Source organism: Tachypleus tridentatus, chromosome 11 (assembly GCF_004210375.1).
Source record: "Tachypleus tridentatus isolate NWPU-2018 chromosome 11, ASM421037v1, whole genome shotgun sequence".
NCBI lineage: Eukaryota > Metazoa > Arthropoda > Merostomata > Xiphosura > Limulidae > Tachypleus > Tachypleus tridentatus.
The window spans coordinates 75,041,866-75,067,385 of record NC_134835.1 but is presented as its reverse complement, the minus strand read 5'-3'; the positions used below and the strand labels follow the sequence as shown (position 1 = coordinate 75,067,385).

At 32.8% G+C, this 25,520-nt stretch overlaps 1 protein-coding gene across 9 annotated transcripts in view; it reads left to right on the top strand.

Annotated features, from left to right (window-relative positions):
- Positions 1 to 4,637: 4,637 nt before the first annotated feature.
- The window catches only part of Uggt (UDP-glucose-glycoprotein glucosyltransferase), a 93,601-nt gene continuing 72,718 nt past the window's right edge, over positions 4,638 to 25,520 (top strand). For 2 of the 9 annotated variants that reach the window (XM_076468025.1, XM_076468021.1), the window contains exons 1-8: positions 4,647 to 4,728; positions 8,913 to 9,046; positions 9,168 to 9,253; positions 13,173 to 13,303; positions 13,994 to 14,109; positions 16,455 to 16,629; positions 17,627 to 17,723; positions 20,568 to 20,646. In XM_076468025.1, the coding sequence (XP_076324140.1) occupies positions 4,705 to 4,728; positions 8,913 to 9,046; positions 9,168 to 9,253; positions 13,173 to 13,303; positions 13,994 to 14,109; positions 16,455 to 16,629; positions 17,627 to 17,723; positions 20,568 to 20,646 (842 nt within the window). In that variant the 5' untranslated portion in view covers positions 4,647 to 4,704. Of the gene's footprint in view, positions 4,729 to 4,906; positions 5,145 to 8,912; positions 9,047 to 9,167; positions 9,254 to 13,172; positions 13,304 to 13,993; positions 14,110 to 16,454; positions 16,630 to 17,626; positions 17,724 to 20,567; positions 20,647 to 25,520 lie in introns of those variants that run through there. The other 7 variants (XM_076468026.1, XM_076468022.1, XM_076468027.1 and 4 more) reach the window with 4 other exon arrangements.

Below are 25,520 nucleotides of genomic sequence, written 5' to 3'. Positions count from 1 at the left end.
CCTAATGGTCGTTCAACCCAAATACGTAATGAGACAGACAGATAATCATAATTAAACACATACACCAAATTGGGTGGCTCACTCTTTGTTTCGTGTTAAGGTGTTTGACTCGTAATCCGAGGGTCGCGGGTTCGAATCCCGGTCGCACCAAACATGCTCGCCCTCCCAGCCGTGGGGGCGTTATAATGTGACGGTCAATCCCTCTATTCGTTAATAAAAGAGTAGTCCAAGAGTTGGTGGTGGGTGGTGATAACTAGCTACCTTCCCTCTTGTCTTACACTGCTAAATTAGGGACGGCTAACGCAGATAGCCCCGAGTAGCTTTACGCAAAATTAAAAAAACAAACAAATTCTTTGTTTCAGTGGAAGTCTGAAAACTTATTACGCAGAAAATCGTGTTTGGATATCTGTGGTGACCATAGCACATAAAAACCGGTGATATTTATGTTTGTCAACAAAGTAAAGGCTCTTTTAATACAACCTGTTATCGTTACGGTATAAAAGTCTAGATATATAGGTTACCTTGCTTACAGATCTTTGTCCTTTATTTACATTATAAAAGGTTTCTACGAACACAAGCATAGCAGTCCCGTAATTTTAGAGAACGTAGGGAACCATTTTTTTTTATTACTGATAGAAATAAGTGTTTCAATCATTCCTTCCGACATACTATCCCAGCTGGTTTGGTGAAATGTGGTGTTATGCGAAAGGCCTCATTCAATCAGTCGGTAATATCATACAACCAAAACGGTAAGCTGGAAATAAGTTTAGACAACACTTTTTGATTGAGAACTTACTAGACAAGTAAAGAATGACTATATTTAAATTAAATTATCACTTAGTCGTAATATGGCGTATTATCTCGCACATACCACCACTAAAAAAATTATTACTTATGAGAAGGACTAATCTTGTCGATAATATAGAATAAATACATAAAACTTTCGCAAGTTATAAAGATGGGCGTCCACAGGAAAGAACAAGAAAGGCATTTGCTCTCCCTACATTTCACACAAACAATGCACGTATTATTATGTTTATTATGTAAACTCAACATTGTAGTTAAACTAAATATTTTTAGTAATTTTTTTAAAACATGCGAATTTGCGAACTTACGTAACACATATTGTTTTAGTCTATTGACTTACACTGTAAAATCTGATCTCCTACATACATGTTTCGCTCCTTCCCTGAAAATATTTTTGTAGGCCCCCATAATTATAACCAATTTTCTTGTTTTTTCTGTTTTAATAACGTGTAGAACAAAAATTCTGAGTATGGAAGCGAGTCGTCGTCACGTTACAATAGGATAATACTTATTGAATAATTTTTAAATGTAAAATATTATTAATTGCACTTCATCATCACGATAGGATCGTTATTTCAGAATTGTTCTTAAATAATGTTGTTGTAGCACATGAATGTACCATTCGTTAATTACCTCCTAGATAATAAGTACATTTTTCAAAATTTATTTCTCTCCCTCTCTCTCAGTTCAGGACCGTCACGGCCAGGTGATTAAGGCACTCGACTCGTAATCCGAGAGTCGAGAGTTCGAATCCCCATCACACCACACGTGCTCGCCCTTTCAGCCGTGAGGTCGTTATAATGTGACAATCAATCCCACTATTCGTTGGTAAAATGGTAGCCTATGAGTTGGCGGTGGGTTGTGATGATTAGCTGCCTTCCCTCTAAACTTACACTATTAAATTAGGGACGGCTAGCGCAGATATCCCTCGCGTAGCTTTGCGCGAAATTAAAAACAAACAAAACTTTCAGTTCATTTTAGTGCCAAGGGATCTTCAAATACATAATTCAATATGACAGTCAGATCTCCTGATTGGCCAGTAGGAGTTTTTTTCTCACATCGGAGTTACCAGGTGATGTGATTTTACTTCATTGTAATGTTTTAAGATAGACTGGAGTGAATGTAGCTCTTGGCCTAGTGTGAAAGTTCAGTATGTGAAAAAAATGCGGATTTTTAAGTTGTCTTATATTATTACCTAAAGCCAGGTTCTTCCCTGTTACGAACACTGAGATTTAAATTATTTTACAAGTTATTTTCACTGAGGTTTGCTGTGTAGAGATTTTTTTTTCTTCGCATACCCGACTAAGCATTTCGTTTTGTTTAACTGTAGAGTAAATCTTTTTGTAATACCAACCTTGACATTAAAAGTAAATTTATTTTAGCCTACAAGGAATGTGTGTGTATGTTTTCTTACGGCAAAGCCATATGGGGCTATCTGCTGAGTCCAGCGAGGGGAATCGAACCCCTGATTTTAGCATGGTAGATCCGTAGACTTACCACTATACTGGGGGAGAACTATAGGGAATGTCTTACGCTGAACTGGTAAGACAGATTTTGCATGTGTTTCTTCATATTACTTTCACGTGTTCATTTTACTCATAACAAACATTTACTCTTGTGTTGAAGCTGTTTATTGTGCTTGTTCTTTGACTATATGTTTTTAAATAAAAAATTATTGTGTTAAAGATTTGTGCATTTTTTTATCTCTCTTATTGACAATAACCCTCAGTGACATAGTGGTATGTCTGCGGACTCGCAACGCTAAAAAACATATTTCGATATTTGTGGTAGGCAGAGCACAGGTAGCCCACTGTGTAACTTTGTACATAATTCTAAACAAACTTACTGACAAACCTATGTCAGAGCTCAGAGAAGGAGACACACAATTTATGTCATAAGATATGACATCTTTCGAACCTCCAGTTAGTAGGTTCTATCTAACTACTATTCGGGAAATGCGTACGCAGAAATATACAAAACTGACTAAATATATCTTTCTAATGTACAGGTTCAGCGCAGATTGACTATTGCGTAGTTTTATGGTAAAACAAAGAATCTTATGTACAGAACCACAATAAACAAAGTGATTGCGCATTTTATACATAGAGAGGAATTATTCTAACCTATATTCATTATATAGGTAACCATAAGGATTCAAAACTCCTTTTGTCTTATTTTGAATTAAGTTTAAATCTATTAGAAAACTTGAATTGCGAATAATTAACATAATGCATATATTTGGTTAACGTTTTATGGTTTACTTTTGAAATAATGAACACTTATTTGTAATTTTGTTATTAAGCACAAAGTCACACAATGGGTTATTTTTCTCTATCAGTTGTGAGTATCGAAACCTGATAATTAGCGCTGTAAGCTCTTAAACCCACTGTTGAGCCACTGGTGAAGTGCTTGCTATTCACACTGCGAATCATGTCGACAAAATCAAATAAAGTTTGTTTTGTTTGTTTTTGAATTTCGCACAAAGCTACTCGAGGGCTATCTGTGCTAGTCGTCCCTAATTGAGCAGTGTAAGACTAGAGGGAAGCAGCTAGTGATCACCACCCACCGCCAACTCTTGGGCTACTCTTTTACCAACAAATAGTGGGATTGACCGTACCATAATAATGCCCCCACGACTGAAAGGGCGAGCATGTTGGCGCGACGGGGATGCGAACCCGCGACCCTCAGATTACGAATCGCACGCCTTAACACGCTTGGCCATGCCGGGCCCCCGCTTAGTAGCTAAACAATACAATTAGTAAGGCGTATTCGTATATATTAGTTTGCTTGTTTGTTTTTAAAATTCGCACAAAGCTACCCGAGGGCTATCTGTGCTAGCCAACGAAGAGGGGGATTGACCGTCACATTATAACGCCCCCACGACTGAAAGGGCGAGCATGTTTAGCGCGACGGGGATGCAAACCCTCGTAATATGAGGGTCACGGATTCGAATCCCGGTCGCACCAAACATGCTCGCCCTTTCAGCCGTGGGGACGTTATAATGTGATGGTCAATTCCACTATCCGTTGGTAAAAGAAAAGCCCAAGAGTTGGCGGTGGGTGGTGATGACTAGCTGCCTTCCCTCTAGTCTTACACTGCAAAATTAGGGACGGCTAGCGCAGATTGTCCTCGAGTAGCTTTGCGCGAAATTCAAACAAACAAACAAAACAAACACAGTTGACAAACAGACCAGTAATAGACTATGCAGCTCCTGCATGGATCAATGTAAGTGAAAAACAAATACAAACCAAATTCCAAGCATTACAGAATACACTAATTACATCAGCATATAGAGTACCTAAAACCACTTCCTCAAAGTTCATGCACAATTACTCAAATACACCAACGATACCAAATAGACTTCTTTACAGTAGAATAAAATATTTTGATAAAAATTGGCGAAAATAATGAGTTGTTATGCGAACTAGACAGATATTGCATATATGATGAAGAGAGACCTAAACACCTCTCCCCGTTAAACTTGTACATCAGATCTTTAAGATAAAATCAAATTTAAAATAATAATAATAAAATAGTGCTAAAATAAAACAGGCCACCTACGTTCTATACTTATTAAAATAAATAAAAAATGAAAGAAGAATATAAATAAACATCGCCATTTTGTATTTACTCTAAACATATTAAACAGTCCATTCCAACTAAGTAATGGAAGGAGGAAGAGGTCTAGTGTATCTGACCCTCCTGGGTATACAAATATATATACCCAAACACCTGGATATAGAGAGAAAGAGAGTTGACAAATAAATGTATTTATCAAAACATTCTTCATTTTTTGAATCATTTCTTACTCGGCCTGTATATAGGGGATGCATTAAGGCATGATGTATTTAAAAATGAGGAAGTTAAAATATAATTCTGCGGCTGAAAAAAATCTTTATGAAAAACCGGTATGACTGGGTGGTAAGTGGTAAATCTAATGACAGACTGGGTTTCCCATTTATATTTTAGTACATTTTTAATTTATCTAAAGGACTGTAGTTGAAGGTTTTATTAAATAAATGATAATTTTAATAACATTTTTCATTGTTAAACTTTTATATATCCTGTATTAAGGTTTAGCTTTTATCAATGAATATAACTAATCAGAAGTCTCCACGGCTTTTGGAATGCGAGCCTGTTTTTGAATGGCGGTTTAGTAATTATATACTGTTAAGTTTCTGATTTTATATGGTATACGTTTGGCAATGGTAATAATATATATTTTATGGAAATAAGTTTAAATTTTATAATGTATACTTAATATTTAAATAATATGCAGTATTAAAGATTATAAAGAGATGCTCTGGAAATAGAATAGTTTGGAAAAGGTAGTACCGGTAATACTAATTCAGTAATTCACTAATTGTAATACTAGTAGTATTAGCAATGATAAAAATTTGCTGATAACTATATTATATCTATATTATATAGTAATACTTGGTTTCCTGGCCTAGTTTCACTCATAATCATAAGTTCTGAGGACAGTAAATAAGTTAGATCTAAATTTAAAAATTCATGTTGCAGGTGAACGGTAAATTACAGTTTTAACTTATTTACATTGATAGTCACTCTACGAAGTGACGAAGTTTAAGATTTTTAACTTTTAAGATAAAGCTTGATAAATATATAAATGATAAGGACTGGCTTTGAAGGGTTTATTAATTAATTCTAATAGTTTTAGTTTAGAATTTAGATGATGAGAGAGCTGAGATGCTAAGATAGACCAACAGTTTCTTGTTATCCCCACACATGTACTCTTAATATTATATATAAAGCTTGAAACTTTCAACAAAATCATTATCAGTGAATTAATAGTGGCAGTTCATGGTGGAAAAGCTAGTAATTCCATATACTGTAGCTTTGATATTTGTTTTTGAAGAAAAAAAATCCCACTCTTGCAACTAGATTTATAAGATTCATAACATCTGGCATACGTGATGGGGCCCTTTACTCCATTTGTGGCCAACCCTTTCAACAAACATCTATCCACTTATATCCAGCCTCAACCTCTCAATGTACTTGTCAAGCCTTCTTTTAGTTTTTCCAGACTTGTTTTATTTTGCACATTTAAAAGCTTTATTTGTAATATTATACAAAAGAATGATTAACAGTACTAATCACTTCCCAAGAATAATACCAAAGTGCAAATAATAATTAACCATATATACAATAAACTTGTCACTTTTGTAATGACCTGTAATGACTCACTTGTTTTTTTTGTTTATGTATTGCATCTTAGCATGCAGTGGTGTAATATGTTTATATTAATTAACAGTGAAAAGGTCAAACATAAACACCATGTGACTGTTTAGTTACATTACACACTGTAGGTTAAACTTAGATAAGATGATTGTACAGAATGAAAGAAGGAAGTTATTATTAATAGAAGTGTAATAAGTACATAGTGGTATGATGATATCTGTATTTCTTATAATAACTATATATATTAAACAACACCTGCATCTGAAGGAAGATATAATATTAACGTAATTTTTCACATAGTCCCCTTACCAAGAAGACTTGTCCACTGTAGTTGAATACAATCAGTTAGGATGGAAAGGGTGTGGGAGGATCATTCATTTGTAATTGGAAGGTAGCTGCAAGGGTTAAGATAATAAACATCACAATTAGATGGTGGAGATGACTAAAGATGATCATATGTTGGCAACATAAGAAGCAAAGTTACTTCTTCATCCAAGTGAGAAAAATATGATAAATTAGTGCTATATTAGTTGAAGCTTTGGAAAAATCATCAGATCCGTGTAGCAAACTGTGATTAAGACACTTTTGATCAAACAAATCTGTTAAAATCTGAGAGCAAAGATTGATCAACTATACCCTCTTCAGAATGTTCACAAATAAGACCATCTTTGATATCAGAATATTTCTGTGTATCACATGGTAAAGTATTAGTAACACAATATATTCCAGGTGAAATACTCTTTTCAGTTGGTAAGTCATACCTGAAAGTTTTCTTGACCTTGAGTTGGACCATAATAACTAGAAGACAAGTTTCTAATCACACCAATGTTTTTGTGAGATTGGAAAATTAAAGGCAAAGTTTAGTCAATTTGCTAGGGTGCTTGACATCTATGATTATTTTAGTTCGCCATTGCTTAATCAAAATTTCAATTATTTTGCTTGCCACAAAAATAATCAACTAGTTAATTAGAGTTTTTGATGACAAATATTTTTATACAGTACTTTAACCTCTCACACGTAATAGATTTTTCTTGACTTGAGCTTACCTCTATACGTATAGTTTTCACTCATCACTAGCTTTGATTCTCTCATTTACATTCACAATTTTCCTTCTTTTTTCCACATTGGTGAGCTTATCTTCTCCAGCCTTCTCTCTTCATACATGGTTCCTTAATTGTTTGGATCATTTGGCAGTTTACATCCAATAGCTTTACAGGTCTCATAACACACACTGAAGAGATGGAGTGTTCCACAAGGCCACTGATGGCTGGCTCATGGCATCTTGCTTCATAAATAATGCCCACACCAGACTATTCCAATTCATGAATGAACTGTCATGATTAAAGATTGCCATTCATCCTTCCAGTTTTAGTTGAATAAACTGGCACTGGCCTGCTTTTCAAATTTGGGTTTTGCGGTCACTCATTGCATTGTCTTATGGTGCTATATTTCTCCAGACTACTCTGCTGCATTATTCCTGGAATGTGGGAGTCCTTGTCATTTATTTGTTTTCAGGTTACATTTCACTCAGTTGAGAGTTGGGAAGTGGTGTTCTGTTGGCGTAGATGACTATTTCCTCCATACATGCAATTTTCCTCCATACAATATCTGTCTGTATGTCAGTTCCAAGGTGGACTGGTGTTGGATCAGTGCAGGACCAACTATCATAAGTCTTCACACAAGTGGTTGCTAAGGGCCCAACTCCAACTGTGGACTGTACAACAGATTTCATGTGATACAAGTTTGGACTGGAGTTGTCCCATCACATTTTTATGCTCTCTTTCTACTGTTACCTGGATTTCAGGTTCTCAGGGGGCTTGATGTTGGTGTGTAATGGATATGCACACCTACCTATTCAGGGTTTAGTGGTATAAGCAGCTTTGTAACATTTAAAGAGAGAACAGGCAACAGAATGTTTTCTTAGCAATTTGATGTTGCATCTTTAAATTTTTCCATAATTTGGATCAGTAAAATTACATTATTTGGGAATATGTGAAATACAAAGATAATCTATTGAGAAAGATGTTTATACTATCAATCCTTTGGAAGAAAGTTTTAGAAAGCTTAGCTGGATTTGCTTCAAAAGAAACTAAGAAGATGAAATATAAGGATTTGTTCATGCTGATCCTTTTGATAAGAACACGATGAGGACATTGGCTCGAATAGAAGGGCATATGATGTTTTTTTATACTGTTATACTGGTTTATAACTACTTACAGTAAGGTTGTGGTGTTCAGGTAACAATCATTAGTAATATATACTATCATCTAAGTCTGCTTATGAGCTACTAATATGTTTCTTATTCCTGGATACTAATTATAGATCAGTTTATTTTCTACATTTTGGCTGCTAATATGGTACTGCCTTCAGTAAGTTCTGAAGAGAAATGTATTTAGAACTAGTCTATCAAGAAGACTTAAGATTGAATACCAGCCAGAAACAGCTCTTCTTGGGACTTGCATCAAGACTGAAGTAGATTAGCAGCCAAAACATATTATATAATCTAGTGTGTATTTAATATTTATTAATTTTAAAAAGTAAATTAACATTTAGTGTTGTTAATTGTATAGGCTACTAATCAAGACATTCGAATGAATTCAACAATTTCTGTTGCAACAGATTTATACATGTAGATGTTTAAACCCTCTTAAAAACATATTTAGTCATGTTTACCTTGTAAATCATTTTGTCATTCTGTGTGTTTTTTTTTAAAGAAATGCCAAAATAAGGAGTAATGTCTTTATAATGGATAATTTTGCTCATCTTCATTTTCATGAAAAATATGCATGTTATTAACTTGTTACTGTGGCATGTTCTTTTAATCTTATCTGGTGCTATAAAAGTAAAATGTTACAATATGATTTCTTAACTTAGTCTTAAAGTAAGTTGTATTTGTTTTATAGGTCATGGAAATAACAGGACTGAAGGTGTGTATCTTTCTAATTGTCTTCAGCTATGTTAGAGCAAAAAGTCAGAAATCAATTACAGTGCAACTTGATGCAAAATGGTTGGATACTCCTTTATATCTGGAAGCTAGGTTAGTTTTCAATGAATATCAAAAATTATTTTGAATCCTTGTATTATAATGTATGTAGTATGTGATGATAAATTTGGATTTGCAATTGCACAGTTAAAAGTACTTGTTTTGCTTTTTTCAGTGAGTATTTAGCTGAAGATAGTCCAGATTATTTCTGGAAATATGTAGAAAGCATTGTTAGGCTTGGTCCTGGAGCATTACAGCAAAGTAAGTTGTATTTAATTACTGATTTGAAAAATGTAACTTGTATACATGTGTGCCCTTCTTTTTATTGCTTGTTTATCCTTTTAAAATTAATATGTCTATTGTTTAACTAAAAATTTGTAATTTGTATGAGAAAGGTTATCTCTTGTTTGCCCATATATATTTACATAGTTGTACATAAAGTTTCTAACAGAGAAGGTTTGTTATTTACAAGTTTATATTTACATATATTTATAAGTATTTAAATTACATTAACACATTTGTTTAAAGATAAAATATTTGTTGAGATTGTTTATAATAACTTTTAAGACAATTGCATTGCATATTTTTAGATGTATTATTTTACTGGGTTTCCTTTAAATGCTTATTTTATTTCTACTTTATAAGTATTCAAAATGATAAAGATAAGCAGTGAAACCACTGCTGATTTGGTTAGACTTGCTGCTTAATTCTTTCTGCACACCATTCTTTACTGCACATACGATGAAATTTTTAATGATTTGTATTCAAAATTTCATTAAACTACTTTTTGTTTGTTATATCAATTAACACAGCAAAAAATGTTGGCTAATTATCCATATTTTAATATTATATAAGTTTTAAACTCTTAATTTTATAATGCAACATTAACAATGCTTCTACTGATGAGGCACCTAGGAGTTTGCAGAACCAAAATTTTCAAGCTATACTGGATTGTTTGTTTATTGGCTAACATTTTTGCAAAAACCTAATTGAACAAATATAGGTGACACCCTTTGAAAACTGGATCCATTACTGGCTGCAAAACACATATGGACATACTTTTGACATTTAGTGTGAAAGTGTACTGATCTTCTATTGATAAGGCAATGTTAATAAAGAAAAAGAAGAAAATGACTGGTAAGTTCAAAGTACATATGTTAGAACTTGTAAGAAATGCCCTCAATATCGGTGTGAATGCAACAGCTCAGATCAAGAGGTTAAAATAGCACACAAAGCAGTTGGGAAGCAGTTGTAGGTCAAATTAAAGGCACAACGAAAGAAACAAGGAAGAACTGATTACTCTGTTCCATTGGTGAGTGATAAAGATGGAAATTCTAATGATACTTCTGAGGATCACTTGGATTTTGTGACACAGAAGATAAAACACAGATTATCCAAGATCTCTAAGTGTGAAACCAAAGCATTGTCAAACTACTTCAACAGAGCACAGGAACAGTGTATATTTAATTCAGCAGTTTTTTGGTATTAAGTCCATTGTTACATCAAATTCTCCAAATGAAAATGTTTGATGGAAGATATGATGTTTCAATGCTCTTGTCAAGAACAGTCATTCTGCATGACTGTATTAAGGATTATGTGCACAGTGTTACAACTGAGAGATCCTGATGGTCTTTTAACACAGTTGGAAATGATATGAGAAATATGATGATACAAAAACTGTTCTCATCTGCTAACAAAGTACAACAAACTCTACCAAAGAAAAGTTATACTTGCATTGCAATATCAGTGTATGACATTCAAAGAAGCGAAAGAGAGTTTGAAAATTAGAGAACAAGCTTTTGAAACAGCTAGATGGTACTTTCATGGAATAAAGAACTACAATACAATATGTCCAGCATTGCTGTAAGCAGTAGAGTTAATCTTGTACAAAGTCAATCTGAAAGCTTGAAAAAAAGGTTGAAATGAATGATAAAGCAATTGATTTCTGTCACTTTACCCATCAAAGTACAATTACAGCAGAGTACATTTATTATGACTAGTGAAAGTAGAGAAAGTAACAGCTCAGTTTTACTGAAAACAAACATTTAAAACATGTTTAGAATATTTTGTGGATTATGCAAATGAAACTTAATTTTTGAGATGAAGAAAAGTTTTTTTTTTAATCATAACATAAAAATCACTTTGCACTTGGACTAGTAAAAGAAACTCAGTATATTCATGGACAAATCATTTTTTAGTTTCTTAAAAATATGTAATATTTAAAAATGTGTAACTAGTAAAATCTGATGTTGTTTTGCATGTGAAAGATTTTCAATGTTTACTGAAAGTCTACCAAATTTTGTGAAGATACATGTACTATATTAAATGTTAGTAGTATCAAAACTGTAACCACTTTAAATGAGTACAAAGAAGTCACGTGGTTGGTCATTTCAACCAAGCATTATAGAGAGAGTTAAGGAGTGCAAAGGTATTTTGCACAGTGTATGCAGGGTTGTAGCTCAGATGGTTTGAGTGGTTGATGATAAAATATGTCCAGCCAATAGATGCACAACTTTGGGGCTGCTGCCATCATCATATCCCCCTCTTTGGGCAAACAAAAAAAAGGGTATTATTTTCATGTTTATGATTTCAATTACTTTGAAAGTTTGTGAATTCCTTTAGAAAGTCCAATAAAACACTCCATACAAGTGGTCACTAAGCAAATGCATCATAAGATAAACAATGAGCATCAAAAATTAAAGACACAGACAAAATTTATTTTGAGCCAAGTTTTTTGTTGTTTTTTTTTATGATTGATCTAACAATAACAGCAGGTAATTGACACAAATTAGACTCAGTGAGATTAAAAACATTTTTAGGCAAACAACACATTGATATACTTTTATGTTTTATATGTTTGTAAAATTTTGAAGATATTTTTATCCAACACATAAAATAGGCTTTTTGTATTGTTTGAAGTTCCATTGCTAAGGTCAAGTGAATTAGCAAGTCATGGATCATTTGTTTAGTTTTACATGTAGGTTTTTTTTTACTTGTGACTTCTCTTGAAAAGTTTTCTAGCACAGGGGTAATTTGCTATCTGATTTTTCAGGAAAAGTGTTTGTGTCCAGTGAGCTAATTATGAAAGAAACTATACACTTCATTATGGTGAACGTTTTCTCTGATATTTAGTGCCATGTGGCAGTTGTTACTCTAAACAAGAGTGTTGGGTGGGCAGCCCTGCCCTCCATAACTACAACCCTGTAGATATCATTGGTATTTAGCAGTTAAAAACCTTTAAAACATTTTAGCATATGTACCAAGCTAATTTGAGGTTTATTGACACAGTTACTTTGCAAAACAAGTAATTTTTTATTGAATTGTAAAAGGTTGTTTGCTCTGTGACTTTTCAGGAAAAGTTTGTTTCTAACAAACTAACTGCTAAGCAAATTGTACTGCCTGCTTGTGGTGAACATTTTTCTCGGTGATATTTGGTGTTGGGTTGCAGTAGACACATTGCACATGAATGTTGGGTGAGCAGAATGATTTCTGTGCAGCCCACCATAGCAACAACCCTGTAGATAGTATTGATATTTATCATACAAAAACATTTAAAATATTTTAGAATATGTATCAAGCTCTTTATAGGTGTGCCCCCCCACTAGTACAGTGGTAAGTCTACGGAGTTACAATGCTAACATCAGGGGTTCAATTCCCTTCAGTGGGTTCAGCAGATAGCCTGATGTGGCTTTACTAAAAGAAAACACACATACATACTTTATAGGTTTATTAATATGGTTACTTTGATGCTGAGCGAGCTATTTTAGTAAAAGATATATTATTAACCTTGTAGCATATCTGTAGTACATATTGAATTAGTAACTTTGTCATAATTTAGAAATTACATTGTATAGAATACTTTCAAGTTATGATTATAAATTGCTACAGTTGTGTACTGTTAATTTGAGTTTTACTGAATAGTGATAATTTATTTTTTATAAATTTGGTAGTTATATTCAAATAGTTTGCATTATAAGATACCAAAGTAAATTTCACACTAGTGAAGATTGGGACTTATTTTATTCTCAAGAAAACATATGACTGAGGGAATGCAAATTTTGAATTAAAGTATTATGGTTTTATATATATGGTTTGAAAAGCATGTATATATTTGTACAAAATGTACTACCACCTACTATTCAAAAGTTGTTTTAATACTCTTTGTGTTTGTTATTTTTAGAAACAGCTAAACAACAGTATGAGGTAGTAATTGACATTGCCAGTAAGCTTTTGTCCCCTCCCAAACTGGCCTTTTTGAAGTTCTCTTTTGCTCTAAGAGTGTATTCTCCCACAATAGAAATGTTTCATCAGGTAAATATTTTGAGTTTATGAAAACAATTATTTTTAGGAAGGGTTGCAGAAAAGTAGTTATATATCACTTTTAAATGAGTTTGAGAAATACACATCTTTTATAAAATTAATTTTCTCATAAATGATAAAAAGCATTCCGAACTTTTAAATGATTTTGAGGAATACACATCTTTTATAAAATTGTTTGCCTATAAATGATAAAAAGCATTCTAAACTTGTTTGTATTTAAACTAACAAAAGTCGGAGACATGTCTACTAATTCCCAGCCCACAATAACAAAAACAAATATGGGAGAAATGTGAAGATAACTTTGTGACTTAAAGTGGGTTTGTTTTTTTTCACACTCTCCCCTTTATAATTCAGAACTTCTTAATCTTATTTTAGGTACACATGATCTGAAAATGTACTTGTCTATATTTATTAGTTTCTTTTTATTAATATTAAATATTACAAGTTGTAAGAGAGCATGTAAATGTTTTCTTTGTTAACAGATTGCTATTTCTAGAATTAAATTTTATTTGAAACTGGTGTTTGTATTCAGCTAACTTTTAATTTTAGAATGGATATTTTTAAGTACCGTGATTTTTTGAAAATGATTTCTATGGAATCTGTTTTAGAAATACTCAGTGTTCCATTTTTATTTAATTAATGATTGTATTATTCAGCAGGAAATGTTAAATGATTTTCTAGATAGCTAAGAGTACTCACTTTCCTTCCGACTGTGATAGTGTGGCACAAGTAGGAGGAGATTTATTTATCTGTGATCCAGAAGAGTTAAAAACAGCATTGGCTTCAGAATCAAAAAAGTAGGTTTTTTGTTTTTGTTTTAGCATTCATATGTTTCCTTAGTTGGTAGCTTTTTATATTGTCCATGACAAGAATAGGTATTAAGACAAAATAAAATGAAATATAACCTCTTGAGATTAGTTAAAAATAATTATGTCAGTGTATAGTCAGTTTTTTTTCACCAGACTCACAGAATTCTAATACTTATCTGTACATACAACATTATCCTTGTCCAAGCAATCAGCCAACAGATCAAATACAACAGCCACAGCCTGTCCCAAGCTGGCATCATAATCAAGACCAGTTCCAAAGTATATGTGAACTTTCAGCACCAAACTTTGAGATTCATATAGCTTATAGAATCTGATTCCATATTTGTGGTTTTTAATTTTTTATACTATCAAGACAAAATCTTTCCATGTCAAACTACCATGGACTTGTTGATGTAAATCTTTCTTTCTTTTATATAATAAATATAAATCATTTTGTTATTGAGAGGTTGTATCTTTTACAAGTGACCATCATGAGGTTGGGAATAGTGTGCAACATGCCAAAACCATAAGAGCATTTAAAACCAGTTGTAGTTCATAACACCACTCTAAAACAATGTACAAAATGTCAGTATTTGAGTAGTGCTCCAAAGTAAGTGAACTGTTGGGGCCCATATGAATCAACAAGGCTGAAAATGTTTTCTTTTCTGCTGCATCTGTATTCTTCCAGTATTTTAGACATAATTCTCTTTGTGATGGTCACTGTTTGTTGATTTCAGCTATTGCCTATCAGTTTGTTTCTGTGACCATAATATCTAGTACTTGAGAAGCTAAGAGTAAGTCAGACAAATCACCAAGTATAGCATCTTGTAACTGAATTCTAAGATTGGAGATTTCATTGAAAGCAAAATTGGGTGAATCATTTTTGCCTCTCAGTTGGGTGACAGTGTTAATATGCCTCAATCATTATGGGCTTTGGATCAGTCCACTCTTTCTTATTAGGGCAGATTGTCCATAACGAGACAAACAAATGTTAGGGTTTAGTTTTACCTGTTTTGTGGGCTGGTTCCATATTTATTATTCATCTTACCAAGGCCCAGTATTCTGTCTTACTCTGACTACTCTTTAAAGTACCTCCCCTTGATCCAATTCCTGCCTGAGACTCTTCAAAAGAGCCCTAAGGGTTTTTCTCGGCATCTTCTCCCTCCTTACTTCCATGTTGCCCCACTTGTTATGTTTGGCTTTGGCTGTGCAAACATGGTTTCTTTATTGTTTGGACCTTTTGAGTTGTTTTGCCATATTGTCAAGGGCCCATCTCCTGACTCATTATATACATGGGGCTTTTGGATGGCCCCATTTTTGCAAAATTTTGCGTTTGATACGATCCTGAAGTCTTTGGGGTTGAGGGTAGTTTTGGTCCAATGACAATCCACTCTTTTTCATCTGGTGATTCATTTGTTCCTGTTGGAGCCAAGTGTGGGTTCAGTTCTTGTTATCTGACCCTCTTCTTCCCACCCCTTATTTCAGGCTTAACGTGAAAATGGTATGATCCTCATCCTACCCTCACACAGATGTCAGTACCCAGCAAGGAGGTTTAGGATATAGATGACTTACCAAGTGCAGTCCATCTTGTCCTAGTCATTTACACCATGGGATTCATTCTCCTTTACCCATTTTCTTTCTGTGGAATTTGAGCTCTTTGTTTGTCTAATAGGAATCACTTTCCTGATATATCCTCTTTCACTTAGAAATGCTCACTTTCTTTATCACCATCTGTATTCACTTGTTTATTATGCTAAATGCCATCTCAAGCACATTTTCTCACATACATAAAAAACTTTTAAGTTTTCCTCTTTAAAATGTTAGGTTCTTTGATCCTATGGTATTTAAAAATCTTATTGTATGAATACTTCTTTTTGTAAAGAATGATCATACACCACTCTAACCACCAGGCAAGCTTTTAACAGGATTTTAGAAACTTGGTTAGCATACTCTGCTCTTACATTTGGGAAAAATGCTTCTCTATTATTTGTTTGTGGTTTTTAGAACCATCTAATTGAAAGGAAAATATATATTTACTTCCATAAGTTTTAAATCTCTGTATATGCTTTTCATAGCCTTAAGAATTGGTGAATGTGAGGTGAATGACAAATTTGAGTTTGATGTGCATAATCAGTTGCTTAGAAAGCTAATAAGTCAGAATTAAATACAACTTGTCTTCCATTAGAATGACAATCAAATATAGGTCACTGATTTTTCATAGTAATGTCTTTAAAAAGTAGTTTTAGATGGAATAAGCTTAGTATATTTTCTTTTCAAACATAAATTGATACTTGACAAAGTAAGTTACCCAGGACTATTTTATGTTTTTCTAGATCTCATGCTGATACTTATCAAGTTGATCACCATTACCCAGGTTCCACATCAGCTCCTGTTACAGTAATTTTATATAGTGAAATAGGCACTCCATCCTTTATAGAGCTTCATCAGTATCTGAAGTCCAAAGCTGAAAAAAAAGAAGTTGATTATGTGTTACGTCACTATATTAGGGTGAGTGATTAGTTGTTTTTTTTAAAAGTAAGCCACAGTGAACAAAGTTTTTCATATGTAATACACAGACTCTGCATACTAAAACAAAAGTATTATATTTTTTGCTTGTCTGGTAACATAACGTGATTTTTAAAATTAATGCATAGTATGCAAGTTAAGCAAATGTGTTTGGTGAGTTGGTTTGTAAACAAAGCTTTCTGGTGCTCTATGTATTTTATTTTCAATAGAAATTTGAACTTGCAGTAATGTGTATATATATATAATTACCCACCAGTGTAGCCAAATTTGCACTAGTTTCCGGACTATGATAGAATGAAACCTATATCTGGTTTCTCAGCTGTATAAGGCCATATATTTTGTAGTTCTCACAAATTTTGTCAATAAAACGACAAAGGAAGGCTCAATGATGCTCAGTTGCTATCCATAAAGTAGCTGAATGTGGTACCTGAGAAAATGTGAGTGCATCTAATATTTTGTGTAATAGGAACAGAGTCTGGCTAACCCCTTATCTCAACATTTGCTTGGTCAAACATTATTTAGAGGCAAGTTTTTTTGGTACAAAAATACTTTATTAGTGTTTGTTTGTTATTTAATTCTAACTTGAACACCAAAAGTCTAAATGTCCATCTGTAGCTTATCAACTGCATGTTAAAACAAGAAACTAAATGTATCTAGTTATTAGTATTATTTCAGATTATTTGCAATTTAGTTTATTGAAGTTGAATAAGAACTTTTATTTCAATTTTTAAATACATTTTTTATTATTATTCTTAGTGTGTTTACTTTGACATAATTCACTAGTTTACCTGTGAGAAGACATTTGTGATACTAGCATTATGTGAAGAATGTACAAAAATTTAAAGAAAATCAAGTATTTTGAAATATTCTTGCTTATCAGGAATGAATTGTAAAAACAAAAAACAAATGAAAAGTTTTCTTATGAAAATGATCTACAGAATCATAATTTATTGTATTTATTATTTTTAATATAAAAAAGAGACGTTCAAACAAAAAAGTAAAGCTTTCTGGTTATGGAGTAGAGCTGGCAATAAAGAGTACAGAGTACAAAGCTCAGGATGACACTCAAGTTAAAGGTATGAATTTTAACAAGTTCTTACTTTGAACTGTGTATGTACTTAAAAGATTTAGTGAATCTTAATTACCAATAATTGATTGAAGTAAGTTATCAGAGTAATTCTTTTTTAATATTATGCTTTTGTGTGTCTTGGAAAACACAAGTGTAGTTCGTGTAAGAAAGAAAAGGTTTGTAATGAAAACAATTGGTAAGGAAGTTGGTATAGGCTATAATCAACTAAAGTTTTTAATTTAATAGTATTTATAAACTGTGTTTGTATAAAATAGTAATATCAATAGAAAGTGAACTATGATTACAATGAAAAAGACCAAATACAATTTCAAATCATAAACATGTTACTGTTGATGTTTCCATTTAAAACTTAATGTATTAGATAAGTATTAAACTGAAAAAAATTCTCTTTATACGCATTCAACGTGATATTAACTTAACTTCTAGTCACACTGTCTTATATAAATTGTTGTTCCACTCCTTCACTTTTAACTCATAATATGTCTGTATTGAAAGGTAATAAGTTAATTAGAATAACAATGGGAGATCAATAATATGAAAAGTAAAAAGCACCTTACTTATTCTTTGTATTATTATTATTATTAACAATCCATTACTGATAACAAAAGTGCTTTGTTTTCTGATTGTGACCCCCTCCCTCCATCCATACAAAGTGCACATGCCATTTACTTCATGTAACTTAAATCTGAGATAAGGAATAATGCAAGTTTGAAACTATTTACATCCTGGTCACAAGAATGGTTCCTGATTGCTGAAGAAATTTACATGAATATATCTAAATGAGGATATTTTATTTTCCAAGTCAAAAATATAATAGTTTTACAACTGTTAGAGTTTTAAGAGTATTTATGATACACTTGTGTTAGACTAAAGTAATTTACATCAGAAAAGTATCAAAATAAGACATAACCATACAATTATACACCATCCTCTAGTTCAAAATAATATTAGACAAAATTCTGTTCAGGTATTGTTATAGTAGCTGTGCTTTTTTCTCTGTTCATCTTTAATTTTTTGTTCTGGTGTGAGAACAAAGTAAAAAAATTGTACACTAATCTTTCATTATTGGAAACAAACAAATTAAAGATCATTTTTGAAGTACATAAAAATACTTTGTAATGTTGATAACAGTTAATTATTGTCTAAAATGAAGAATTTGTTTGGCTTTTCTTTCTTAATTGAAACAGTTAGACAAAAATAGTAGTTTAATTTGTACACAAGTTGTTTTTTTATGACTTGATAAAATATAATATTCAGATTTACTAATGGAAAACTTTTTATTTTCAATTACTGATTTATCTGTAAATGTAAAAAATAATAAAGTTTTGGTCAATGATGGCCTAAAATTTAATAACTTCATAAACACAATTTAAATATAGCATTGGAAAAATGATTGACATACTGTTTCACTGCCAGGACCAGGAAAAAAATGTTGCTAATCTCAGGTTAAATGGTAAAGGTGATAATCTCAGCAAGAGTGTTTGGAATATGATTATTTATAAAATTTGCAAGGCTCTGCATTTTAATTTAGGTTGAGGTATTACACTTTTATTGGTTAAAATCTAAATTGATGATTTTCAAACTTTTTGCCCTAAGCCTTGTTCAGAAAAATATTGAGATTGAAGCAGCTCATCACTATAACAATATAAATTAGTACATATGGTACGGTGATACTGTGCGAGTTGACTTGTACAGCAAGCACAGTACACGCATTATAGATAGAAACACAGCAAAAAACATAAAAGAAATATGTTTTTCTTTTGTTTGTTCTAATTGTTTTTTACAATATTTTTTACCACTATGTCAGGTGTTAGTGTGGAATTTTGGTTTTAAACTTGGGTTGGTTCTCAACCAGCACATGGCTTACTGTGGAATTGTGATAGTGAAAGGCAGATAAGCTGGTTAGCAACATTTTTTTTTGATCTTTGCAATCTGCAGTGAGACAGTATGTTAATTTTTCCTGTGCCATATTTTGTTTGTTTCTTAAGTTTATTGGATTTTAGGCCATCATTGACCCAAACTCCATTACATGGAAGATATTGAAGCTTTAGTTCCTCTACTGAACCAAAACAAACATTCAGATACCATATATGAAAAGCAGCATTTTCATTTTTTTCTGCTTCATTTGTTATACTTCTATCCATCTGCTTCTCTACACAAGTTCTCTCTCAACCTTTCTTACCATTAAATAAATAAATTAATAAATTAATCCATCACAAAAATAAGTTAATTTTTTTGCCTGTATTATATTAACATTCGTATAACAAACTTGCTGTCATTGTAACACTAGAAAGTCTGCCAATCTTTCTGATAGAACTTGTTAGTTAACCAATAAAATGTGTCTGTTTTTATAGATATGAATACTATTGCATTTAAAAATAATTGATTTTCTTCATAAAACAGCTTAGCTTTTAGGTGATATTAAATTAAGAAATATATTGCACTTTACATTTACAAGTAGCCCACTCTTAATTTTATTTTCACCTCAAATTTGTTTAATAACAAGGATATTAGTTGCATGTTATCCTCCTTCCCTTACAGTGTTGTGACCCATGGTTTAAAAGTTGCTGTAATTGGTCAGTCAGAAATATTTAAAAAAGCACCTCTTCTAATTATCTTGTAAGAAACTCATTATTCAAAAAAATGAGTTTATTGTAAGATAGTTACAACAGGTACTTTTTGTATAAGGAAATGGCAAGGTTGTGTTGAAATAGTGACAAGTATTAAGAAATATTAAATACCAGTGGTCTCAGTTATAGGCTGCTAAATACAAATATGCAGAGTTTGTATTGTATGTTTAATTACTCTTTCTGAAATGACATATTTGCAGATGAGAAACAAATAGATGAAAATGAAGAAGAACAAGACAAACCAGATGAAGTTGAAGGTTTTATTTTTACAAAACTTCAGTAAGTAGCAGAATGTTTCATAATACTTTAATGTTGTATATTAATTCAAATAGAAAAAATAAGATTTTATTCACTTCTAAAATAAAATAGTGTCACTCATCTTTTTTCTTTCCTTCTCATACTGAAACTTGCTACAAATATTTTAAATAGTATATGCTGAAAAGTAATCATATATTTTAATTAATTGTATATTTTTGGGGGTTGTGAAATTTCCAAAATTTTATTGGGACTCTTTTGAAACATTAAAAATATTTCCTTTCATTTATCATCTTAGAACTTAAATTTGTTTGTTCTTAATTAGAAGTTTTATATTATATATCCCATTAGTGTCAACTTTATTGATCTTGCATTAAGAAATGTCTGATTGAAATAGTCACTACTTAAGCTATAAGTAAAAAAACAACATGGTGAAAAACAAAGATTTATCAGTGCCCTATTTTTCATCTTAGGCTAGTTATAATGATTTTTGCTAACAATATTCTTGTTTGAAATCAACTTATATCCAATAAATGGGATCTATTTTCACCCAAACATTAAGTTCTTATATTAATTATGATATTTGAATATATAAACTTAATAGGTAGTTAATAAGGTGTTGTGACACTGAAACATTTTATTTTTGCTTACCATACTGATGAATGTAAATAAGCTTACTTGAAGTGTTGTCATCCAAGATTTTTGTAGCTTTCAAACAAATATAATTCATGAAAGTATGCTCAGGAATAAAAGGAACAGCCTTGAGAAAGTGTAAGAAAGCTTCTAGTTCTGTCAGATATTATTAAGTACTGTAAACTTTTCATTAGAATCTTTTTTCACCCCACAATACTCCTCCATGTAGTTAATATCTCAAGTTATTGCAATTCCTGCTCAGAATGTTTTATTAACTTTACAGTGACATAGGTGTAATTTAATTATTTCTATCTGATTGGATTTGGCTTTTAGCTCAGGTTGTTTTCAGAGATGAGCTTCATTAATAATTATTTGGATCACATTGTGATACTATAAAATATTAGTATTAGAAGACTGTAGTAATTACTAATAAAGTAAAGAAATTACATGAGAAACAAGACATGAATCATTATATTTTTAAAAGATGATACTTTCTCATTAACTTAGGATGGGCAAAAGAAAAGATAAATGCATTGTTTCAAAATAAAACTCAGTGCTGTGTAAAAATGAAAATTGGATTTTTTCTGATTTTTAAAATTGCAAAAATAAGTGTTGCATTATGTACAAATGTCAGTAGTAAAGTATTTCTGAAACATTATTACTTCTTATCACCCATACCAATCTTGTTTCTGTCTTACCCTCTAAGAATTTATTTTATTTTTATAACTGCACACCAGTCTTTTATACCTTATCAGTTTCATGCCGTTTCAGAGTATGCTGATCATGTAACTACCTTTCACCAATGATACTGCACCATTCACACCAGTACAGCTAGCTCCCTCTACCATTCCAGAACATTCCTTACATTTTCAATTGGCAGTCTAGTGCGTAGACGTGTTTTAACTCATTCTCTGTATTACTAAAAATGTTGATTGTACTTGATCACAAATTTATATCAATTTTGAACACCAAGTTTCAATTTTTCCTTTTTGATTTCTGTTGTTTTTACTTGTTTTGTTTTTGAAATATTTCTGCTTTCCAAATTCTAATTTGCTCATATGAATCTGAGATTTAACATATGACAGATAATAAATTCCCACAAAATTTAAAGAATGGTACTGACACAAGTCCTTAAGTCTTGGAGTCAGTTATGTCTGTTGTGGAAGTACAGGCTTTAGTTCACAGGGAGTTTGGGTCTTAAGTTTAACCAATCAGTTAGTTTTATTCCTGTTTAATTGTTGTTTCTTGAAAGATAAGATTGGAGACCTGTTCTGATTGAACTCTTATTTGGAACCACCTAGCTTCTCTATTAAGACCTACCTCTCACTTCAGGGGCTTTTTCCTGGGACTCTGGATGACCAGATCATTATGATGGATACCTGTTTTTGCATTCCATTTGCTTCAGTGCCACATAGATTTCTTTGGTTTGTCTATGAAACTTGTTTTTTCTGGTTCTTTGTGCTGCTGTTCAGTACTTTATCAAATCTGTGTTTCATTGAGTGATATGCTCTTTTATCCCTCATTTTTGCTCATTGGGTCTTCAGACTCCTCTTTTCATGAATGACTGGCTCCTATTACCCCTTCTCATACCCATTGATCAATCACACTTGTATATTTCTGTGAGAAGCTAATCAGGTAGGGTTTTCTAATTCAGTTGGAGACAGCCATTTTTAATTCTATACAATTTTTTATTCCACTGGAGTGTTTTCTTCAACTCTCATCTTTGTTGAGTCAAACCTTCTCCAGTTTGGCTCAGGAAAATGAAATGGGCAATTTCAATGGTTCTACCCTCTTCTATTCTCACTGCATGACTGTTCTTTCCTTTTTGAGGATATGGCTTCCTTGGAAGCTCTCATTTTTTTGGACTGAGTTTACACATGTTTCCTTCAGTAGAACTTTTACAACAATCCCTTAGACCATCTCATTATCTATGCCCCTGGGATCAGGGCTAACCTAGATTGTTAGCTCAACGAGGAATTGGTGGTGCGGGCTCCCCTTCCTCCACCTTTTCTGGAGTTTCATCTGCTTATGAATGCTTCCTTGATGGGTTAGGGAACTCTCCTCAAATACTAAGAGATTTCCGGTCTATAATCTGTTGAGGAGGCTACTCTCCACTTTCAATATCCTGGAACTTTTGGCAGTTTGTTTGGCTCTGTATCATTTCTTCCCACTCCTGATGAATGGATGGTTGTGGTTTATTATAACTATTCCACTGTCATCGATTATAACACCAGACAAGGGGGGAAACCAAATCCAGATCTCTGTATTTTCTGTCTCTGAATCTTCTTCACAGGGCCTGTGCCCATTATGTGGTGATCTCGGCACATCATATTCTGGTATTATGAATCTAGTGGGTCCATTCTTCTAAGATTATTTTGGTTTTTGTATTATAAACTGTAAACATCACATGTGGATGTGTTTGCTACTCACGTTGAAATGCCACAATTCCTTTATTTTAGTCTCTGATTCCACACCCTTCAGTTGTGTGAGTAGTTGCATTCATTTAGGATTGAAGGAGTTTTTACCTATATGCCTACATTTAGATCAGACTTCTCTCCAGAATCTTTTCCCTTATTCAAACCATTCCTTCTTGCATTCTGCTTGGATGTGGTTCCCTCTGTTCTGGCCCTCACTGGATTGTCATCTCCTGCCCTTACATCTTTTCCAGTCTCTTCTTTGACAACTACAGTTGGATATAGTTCATCTTTGACATCACCAAACTCCATCTTTATGTATGGCTTATGTCTGGTCCTTTGTTTTAGTTCAGGGACTCACCTCTTTTTTAGCATCTTTCCTTTCCTGTTTTAGTCGGCAGTGGTCTGTCTTCAAACCTTGGTTCATTTGCCGTGGTTTCTGCCCTTCCTGTCTTTTAGTACTTCATCTTTCACAGTTCTTTGCCGAGTTGTGTTTGTTTGCTCAGGGTTTGTCCATGTCAACTATTTTTAGTTATAAGGCTGCTCTGTTGAACACCTGGTTCTCCTGTTTCCAGAAACCTTTCTCCTCCTGTTATTTCCTTCCTTTTCTGTTCCTTTCAACTTCCATCATCCATAACCCTTTGTTTTGCCATGTTGTATCTCAGTTTTGTCTTTCATGTCCTGTCCAATTCTCCATTTCAACCCATTGCTACATGTTCCTTGTTACCACCTTTTGCTTAATTCCTCTTCCTCTCTTTCCTTGTTTGCAATTAGTGTTCCAGTGTTTATGTCATACTCTATCCTGATCAGGCCTTCATTCCCCAAAGATCTGTTGTTGCCCAGGAAGGTGGTTTGGTTTTTTTCTTCTATTTCTATACTTTTCATTTCCTGCCTGTACTCCCATTCAGTTCTGGATAGACTTCTTTGTCCAGTTTTTTATCTGAGATATCATGGAGCTCATATTGCCTCTTTTCATGTTATTGTTTCCATCTAAGTATTTATTCCAAAAATTCCCTGAGTGATCTATAATCTGTTCCCTATTGCACTGCTGGTTGGCTTCATCAACTTGTATGACTAGTGTATTCTGATTTGTCCATGGGAAGCCACCATCAGCACAGTGTGTCTTTGCACCCAATTTGTCACCTAATTGTATTTTTAGCTGCTTACTATCTCCTGATTTTGGAAGAGATCATTCAGGCTGGGGTGTGTACAACTGATATGTCGTTACACATAACTGCACAACATGGTCATGTCTTCCTTGGACAGGTATCCCCTTACTCCTGTGGTGATTCTATGCATGTATGTTTACCTTTATGTAGAGCAAATTGGTATATTACTTTATCATTTTAGTTGATACCTATCTTGGTTCATGATCCTACCTAGTGGTGGGTGTTGCCTGGTCAAGTATATTTCATATTATATTTACACTAGTTATGAATAATTCCATAAGATCACTGGCAGTAGTTGTCCAGTAGTGTGTGAATCATATATATATATATATACATATATATATATATATATATGTATATTTTCACTAATAATTACTTGTTTCATTTATGAAGGACCATTAGTCATGGATCTCGTGAGTAAAACAGGTGGTGATTTTTGGCTATTCCAACTAATCAATGATTTGTACAGTCGGGATCTATATGCTTTTGGAAATAAAGAATTGCAGCTGCTCATTGTAATGTTTTTGGTGTAGTGCTCCTCTAGACTCCCCAGTGTGTAACCCTCCTTTTTTCTTTTTCTCTTTTTTTAATGGAACACACGCTTGTTTGCCAGTCACTGAAATGGTGGATCTTAGATGTTTCCTCCTGAGTGGGTTTTGAAAAACAAAATAATACTTTCTAG